The sequence below is a fragment of the Marmota marmota genome, unplaced genomic scaffold, assembly GCF_001458135.2.
Source record: "Marmota marmota marmota unplaced genomic scaffold, marMar, whole genome shotgun sequence".
Taxonomy (NCBI): Eukaryota; Metazoa; Chordata; class Mammalia; order Rodentia; family Sciuridae; genus Marmota; species Marmota marmota.
The window spans coordinates 5453806-5461674 of NW_026000205.1; the positions used below are offsets into that span (position 1 = coordinate 5453806).

A 7869-nucleotide genomic window follows, 5' to 3' on the forward strand; every position below is an offset into this window, starting at 1 on the left:
GGGTGCCCGTGGGGTGCCCATAGGGTGCTGTCTTTCTGTGGTCCAGCCCGTCAGAGCCACTGCTGCAGCGCCCGGGGACGAGGGCTTGGCCTCAGCATCTTCTCCACATCCCGTACCGTGTCCTCCTGGTCCCCCTGGCTCCGGTTGGTTGCCGGCTGACTCTGTCCCTGCGGGGCTGGGTCCTGCCTGGCTGTTCCGGGACAGGCTCACCAGGCGCTGCTGCCCGGGCCAGCCTGGGGGACGGCGCTGCAGACACTGCTCTTGGCCTGGGGGCTGGGGGCCCGGAGCAGGGCTGGCCCAGGATTCTGGCGACAGCCTTCATCGGGGTTGCGGACCCCCCTCTTCCCCTTATACCCCCATCAGAGAAGGAGAGTCTGTTAGCAAGGTCACTCCTCTCAGTGGGAGGGACTCAACTGCCTCCCAAGGGCCGGCTCCTCCTGCCTCGGCCCCGAAGGCTGGGATTCCAACATCTGAACCTGGTGGACACACAGACACTGTAGCTCAGTTGTAGAGCATTCCCAGGTTTAATACCCTGTTCAGCAAAATAAATAAATAAAAAAGAAAGAAAGAAAGAAAAAAGTGACTCTCCTGTATCAAACCTTCAGATGTTCTCCAGGTCCTCGCGGAAGCCCTCCCCGGGGCTTTCCCAGCCCTGGCCAGTTGCTTCCTGTCTGAGTTGACAGCCGTGGGTACGAGCAGGACCTATATCACACGCACAGTCTCAGCTCATCTGATCTTTACAGGCTGCTCCCTGTGAGCCTGGCATCCAGCCCAGCTGAGCCCTGAGTGCCTGGCCATGATTGTTTTTATTGTTGTTGGCCGTCGTGACCTCAGTTCCTGGTCCTGGGGATCCTGGAATCCTGCTTGCGTGCTGGGGACAGAAGGAAAGTGAGCCCTGGGGTGTGGGAGGGCAGAGGTGAGGCCAAAGTTCCCTCCCCGCCCCCACCCATCTGCCCGGGAGCCACTGTCAGCGCAGTTCTGGGGAGTTTGCCACAGAGCAGGAGGGACGGGAGGGCAGCTGGTGGGCTGCGGCCGGAGTGACCAGCTGTCTGTGGAAGGAGCCAAGGAGACAGAGGGCCTGGCACCCTGGAGCCAGGGCCGGGGACCCATGGGGCCTGCTGACTCCCGGAGCCACCCGTGGAGGGGAATCCTGCTCTCAGGTGAGCCCTGCGTCCCCAGGTGGGGTGGTGGGTGAGGGGCTCCGCGCGTCTGTCTGCCAGGTGTGTGTGTGTGCGTGTGTGTGTGTGTGTGTGTGTGTGCGCTCATGTGCAGAAAGAGAGACAGAGGCAGAGAAAGGCCCGAGGTATGTAGTGGGAGCGGGAGAGACTGACGACAGGGAGAGCCACAGAAGCAGAGAGGGACAGAGAAAAAGGGAAAATCAAGTAGAAAGTGAACCAGAGGCAAAGCCAGGGAGAGCTGGGCAGAGAGGGGCAGCCAGAGCAGAGACAGCAGGAAGACAGGGGGCGGGGAGGGGGGTACAGAGGGAGGAGGGAGACAGACAGAGAGACCCACAGAAAGCCCTGGAGCACAGACAGGAGGACAGAGTGAGGGGCCCATCCCAGGCTTCAGGACACGGCCCAGATGCGAAATTCATGCCGAAAGAACATCTGAGATGAGGGAGAAACGAGACTCTCTGGACAGGAAAAGCATTTTGGAGGTGAAGAACTGATTTTGCAGTGGGTCATGGGAAGAGCCAGGACGTTGCCCACCTTGCTGTGTGACTCTGAGGCCAGCTCCTCCCTCTCTGGGCTGGAGGCTTGCTGGCCGACTGGAAGCCCGCAGGGACTTGGGGTCCTGGGGAAGCTGAGAGCGAGCAGCGGGGCCTATGAGTTTCTCTCAAGGCTCGCCTCCTCCTGATGGGTTAGGACTGTTGGAGACGGAAACAGGAGGGGAGGCCAGGTGAGCGCTTTCCCCAGAGGGAGGCTCCCATCTCAGGCAGGTCTGAGGACAAGGACCACCGTAGATGTTCTCACGTCTTTTCATTTGTCCTTGTGACTGTCACGTGAGATGGGAACGATCGGTACCCTCATTTTACAAAAGGAGAAACCGAGATTCAGAGAACATCACTTGTCCAGAAAGATGACAAAGCTGTGATTGAAACCCAAACAGTTTCATTGAGCCAGGGACCTTAACCTCCAATGGCATCAGAGGCAGAAAAAGGCGAGCTCCATCACTACTACCATCGAAAGAAACCGAGGCCGGGGCGCAGTGGCACACCCTGTAATCCCAGCAGATTGGGAGGCTGAGGCAGGAGGATCTCGAGTTCAAAGCTAGCCTCTGCAACTTAGGGAGGTCCTAAGGAGCTTAGTGAGACCCTGTCTCTAAATAAAAAATAAAAAGGGCTGGGGATGTGGCTCGGGATTTGAGCACCCCAGATTCAATCTCTGGTACCTAAATAAAGAAAGTAAGAAAGAAAGATAGAAATAAACTGAGGCTCACAGAGAGCAAGCCCTTGCCCACATCTGTCGAGCCGGTAAGCACCAGAGGCCATATTTGATGCCAGCCGTCCTGGGAGCCCACACCCTACATCACCAGATGCTGGGAAAAGGGGCAGTGCTCAAGCCAAACTGGGGTCTTTTGAGGGTGGCGAGGGGCTTGGGGACAGCCCCTGTTCACTGGGCTGTGGAGAGGGACGGGGTGTCACACAAGCGCAGCCTGCCACGCCCCAGCCCCGGCCAGCCTCCATGACTCTGTGCAGATGGGCCACATGCAGAACTGGGAACAACTGCGACCTTGTTCCTTGTCCCTCCCCATCCCCTAGAAGATGGGGAGTGTCCTGAGGGCGAGTCCGAGGAGGTGGCGAAGGTGAATCCCTCCCACTGGAGGTGAGAGTGGAAATTCTCGATCAGGGGCTGCCCTCTGTCCCCAACCTGGGTTCACAGACTAGGGTGTCTTCAGGGCGTGGCAGGCCAGGCTCAAGGTCAGCTTCTGCCACTTACTCTCACGGTCTTAGCCAGGGACATCCCTTCTCTGAGCACCTGCTTTCCTCTCTGTGGAATGGGGAGGACCCCCGTGCACCTCCAGGAGAGTAAGGGCAGTTGAAGGGAATACAGTGACCGTGGGGGAGCCCCGGGACGGCTTGCCGAGATTTATTACCCCCCACCCCCCACCCGGGAGGCAGATGATATTTTGCCCATTTTACGGTGGAGGAAATGGAGATTCTGAGAAGAGACAAGCGTGTCCCCAGTTACAGCCCCAGGAAGCGGTGGGCAGGACAAGCCTCTTGGGATGGAACGCTGAATCTGTGACCTCGGCCTCCCTCAATGCCTCCTCTTCCCCTCCAGCCTCACTTCTGACAGCGTGGAGTCCTCCCGCGGCAGCCCAGCTCACCCCCAGTGCCATCCTGCCTGACACCACCTCAAGTGAGCAGGGTGTTGTTCTGTGTTTGGGACCCCCCTGGCCACCCCAGGCCCATGGCAGATTCAGAGGTGTGGGCAGAGAACAAGGCTGTCCTCCTGATCTCGGCCTCCACGGAGATCAACCGTCTGGGTTCCACGCCCAAAGTCCCAATCGGATGAGTGTGAGGGGCCCAGGTAGCTGTGTTGGGGACAGGAGCAACGGGGTGGACTGTGGCCATCACGGCCGCAGGAGAGGAGTGTTGGCTGAGAGGGGCTAGGGGGCCCTCAGTGGTGTTGGGACGAGCTTGCTTGTCCTTGCAGCTGATATTGACGGATCCCCTCTCACGTCCTAGATGCTCTGCTTTATTTGCACAATGTCTGAGAGGGGATATAGTTCCCGTACCTAGAACCCGGAGAGCCCAGCTCCGTGTGTCTCCTGGCCGTCCTGATCCATCCCTGGATCCCTCTCTGGCTACACCTCGTTCTCCCTGGTCTGAGTCTCCGCCTCCACCTCCGTCTCTTGCTTTCTTCCTCTGCAGAATCCCCGGACAAGCCCACCATCTCAGTCACTCAGAGCACAGCCACAGAGTACAAGGACAGGGTGACTTTCTACTGTGACACCACGGAACTCCACGTCACCATCCGCTGGGTCTTCCAGAATCAGTCCCTGGTGTTGAACGAGCGCATGCAGCTGTCCGCGGATGGCAAGACGATCACCATCCTCACGGTCCAGCGGGAAGACTCTGGGACTTACCAGTGTGAAGCCTGGGATGCCCTTGAGTTCCAGAGCAGCGATGCCATCTTCCTGGAGGTCAACTGTGAGTCTCCTTCTGTCCCCCGTCCCCAGTCCCTTGTCGACACTCAGTTCCTGGGTGCCTCATCCAATCTCACAACCCTAAATCCCAACCAAATGCAGAACTGTCTGTCTTTGAACTTGAACTTAGAACGGTTTGACATCTCTGCTCAGAGGCTACTGGAAACTCCAACGAAATGGACCTAAACTTGAGCTCCCAAACCTCAGATCTTGGCTGCCCGGTCTTGCCTGGGTCGGGCGTGGCAGGGAGCCTCAGCTGGCCCGAGCTGGGCCTTCCAGTCCTGCTTCACCCGGGGACGGAGCTGACGTTAACCCGGAGCCCACACCTCCTTTGCCCATGAGCGGGAGGAGGGAACGCGGTCTTTATGGATCCCGAGTCCCCCTGCAAGAGAGCTGTGGCCGATGCCGTTGTAACGGCTGTCATTGTTCCTGTCCTACCAGATGGTCCCGACCTTATCGAAATCAAGTTGGATTCAGGTGTTCCCAGCGGGGAGGCGGTCGAGGTTCTAGAAGGCTCCACCGTGAACTTCCAGGCGGAAGCGCAGTCCCACCCAGACCCTACCTATTCCTGGATTTTCCCCAACAATTCCATTCTGTCTTCCACTACGGGGACACTGACCATCGACGCCGTGTCCAGGGAGCACGAGGGCATGTTCAGGTGCTTGGTGTACAACAGTGCCACCCTCCTGACCCGCCTGGGTGCTCTTCGAGTCCACGTCCTCGGTGAGTCCCCTTCCCTGGTCCCCCTCTTTGTTCTTCTCAGAATCAGAGGCCACCGGGAGGTCTCATCTGGGGCCCTTGGCCACTCTGTGTGAGAGAGATGCTTGGCATCTCAGGTGCCAGAAAATGTGCCGTGTCCTAGAGAAAGAGTCAGTGACCGCAGTGAGGTCCTCAGGGGGGCTGAGAAAACAGTTAACACCGAGCCCCACCAATACCCCAGAGTTGGAGGGGGACCCGAGAGCGGGCACATCCCACTTGTCTGGTGGCTGAGTCACACTCCCACCTCAGGGAAGGACCCGGACCCTGGCTGGGCACGTCCCCCAGGAGACCCTGTTGGCTCTCCATGGCTGTCCACGGCTGGATTCTGTGGATGAGGGGTTGATTGTCAACGTGTAACACTAACACAACATTCCCTACACACACAGCCCCCCAATAACCATGTGTGCATGCACACTTACCCATACGACACACACCACAGACACGCAACTCATATACAACACATGAAACAATGCTGTAGGCACACAGCACGCACACAACACGCACATGTAGAGCATGCACAAGATATGCGTGTGCAACACACTCGATACTCTGCATTACATAACCAAGACACGCAACACTCACACACTGCACACAGACCCACAACCCTCCATACACTCGCACATAGTCACAATACTTTAACAACACACAAGACATACACATTTCATGTACGTGTATACAACGAGCAATACCACGAACACACAACACACTCTCCCGTGAAACCTGAACACACATAACACACAACACACTCAGGATCCACCCAACGTTGCAGACACTTAAGATACATAATGCAGAAAACATACTGTGTACTGCAACAAATATACACACAGGCCATTCACACCCAGCACAGCCATACACAAAGCATAAACACAGAACGTACAACACACACCCATAACACAAACGATACCGCAGACACAGCACCCACGATTGCACGCAGAACATATGCACATGTGTAACACAGGCTCACACACGAGGTGTCCTTCCATCCCACCCACACACCTCACTCACAACACACACAACACACACAGCAGGCACAAAACACACATTCACAGACACACAAACATGCACCACACACAATATTCATATGACACACTTGACCACAGGAGAGATTCACGTGCCACATGTACCACACAGTTCCATCCAGAACACACGCACACACACACTACCCACAACACGCACACACACACACACACATGCACACACAAGCACACACACACTACCCACAACACGCACATGCACACACCCCGGGGAGCCCCTGTGGGCCCCCGTGGGCAGGGGGCGGGGAAGCTTCCTTGAATCTGACCCGTGTCTCCGTGTGTTTCCAGAAAACCTGACCAAGCCTCAGGTGGAGGCCCCGAGCCTGGACCTCGTGGAGACCGTCGGCCCCGTGAACCTGACCTGCCAGACCGCCCATCAGAGGGTGGCGGTCCAGTGGTTCGTGAATGATCAGCCCCTCCTGCCCAGCGAGCACCTGGCCCTGTCAGATGACAACATGACCCTGGTCATCCACAGCCCCCGGCGGGACGACACGGGGCCCTACGCATGTGAGATCTGGCACTGGGGCAGCCGGGCTCGCAGTGACCCCCTCACGCTGACCATCAACTGTGAGTGGCCCGGGGTGGTGACCGCGTCCTCCTCCCTCCAGGTTCTTCTTTGCACTCACTCACCACGTGCTCCATGCCAGCCGTGAGCCTGGGCGGGGACAAGACAGCCTGCCTGTCCTGGGGGACTTCATGTCTCAGGCAGTGGCTGAGGGACAAGAACCTCAGGGGCAGGGACGGCCCGTGAGGGGGGACCGTGAGGGGGGACCGTGCTTGGTGTGTTGGAGGAACTGCAGGAGGCAGGGGAGGAGGGAGGGAGTGATCGAGGGGGGAGGGGAGGAGGTGGCCAGTGACGGGGTGAGGGCCAGGTGGCGCGGTGACCGGGTGAGGACCAGGAGGTGCTGGCCCCATGGGCCATAGCGGGAGCCCCAGGAGCTCTGAGCAGAGGAAGCGTCGCGGGAGAGCAGGGCGCTGACCCTCCAGAGCTCGGCTCTTGTGCTGCGAAGAGGAAGGTGGAGGGTCAGACCCAAGTCACCAAGAGCCCTTGGCTAGGGGTGAAGGGAGGAGAAAACAAAGCCCACGGAAAGGGGCGCTTCAGCCAAAGCACTGCAAGGAAGGGTGGGGCCGTCTCCAGGCAGAGGACGACGGAGGGGACAGTGCTATCCCCAACTTCATCCCTGTGTATGTTAACTTGAAAACTGGGGTGGCCCGTCAGCAACCCTCACCAATCGGGTGTTCACCTCCCCTGTCACGGTGGGTGGGGAGCTTCTGACCTGTGTTGGTCTTCTCTGGAACTGTCACCGTGGCCATCCTACCTGGGGGGCGTCATCTACCCGTCAATTCCATGTAATGGGGGTACTGGGGTCAGTAGCTGGTCAGAAGTTAGTGGCCCGAGCTACTAAAGGAATCTTTGTCCCCCGACAAATGGAGACCCCTTGAGCCATGGCCCCTGGCCTCAAGTCCACATCCGGGGGCCCTGTCCGAGGCAGTCCCACGAATCCTTTTCTCTTGACGCATTTCCGATTAGCTCCTTTTGCTTCTCTTTCTTTTCTACAAATTAACTACCACTTTGCTTTCCTGTTTACTCTGGAGGGAGTGTAAAGACCCTCGAGTGATTCAAAGAGCCGGTGACCTGGCCTGCATCTCACGGCTCATTGCTCGCTGCTACAACCCAAGGACAGGACCAGACAGGTGTTGACAGGGACCCGCTGGCCCGTTTGCGACAAGCCAGGGGCAGAAGTGGGAGAGACGGAGGTTCCGACAGGGGTTTTGTGTTTCTGTCCTTGGCAGAGCAGCCCTGGGGTGGGGTTCAGTGGGAGGCACAGGCCGGGGAGTTATTGGGGAAAACGTTCCTGGCAGGGGCCATGGAGGCCGGGAAGCCATCGGATTGAGAGGCCAGCGGAGGGGGGAGGGAGGGAGG

At 58.2% G+C, this 7869-nt stretch overlaps 1 protein-coding gene across 4 annotated transcripts in view; it reads left to right on the forward strand.

Annotated features, from left to right (window-relative positions):
• Positions 1-669: 669 nt before the first annotated feature.
• The window catches only part of Ceacam20 (CEA cell adhesion molecule 20), a 16403-nt gene continuing 9203 nt past the window's right edge, over positions 670-7869 (forward strand). For 2 of the 4 annotated variants that reach the window (XM_015496731.2, XM_015496732.2), the window contains exons 1-5: positions 671-1160; positions 3285-3362; positions 3878-4156; positions 4594-4875; positions 6234-6512. In XM_015496731.2, coding sequence (XP_015352217.1) covers positions 1109-1160; positions 3285-3362; positions 3878-4156; positions 4594-4875; positions 6234-6512 — 970 coding nt within the window. In that variant the 5' untranslated portion in view covers positions 671-1108. Of the gene's footprint in view, positions 1161-3284; positions 3363-3877; positions 4157-4593; positions 4876-6233; positions 6513-7869 lie in introns of all 4 variants that reach the window. The other 2 variants (XM_015496733.2, XM_048790725.1) reach the window with 2 other exon arrangements.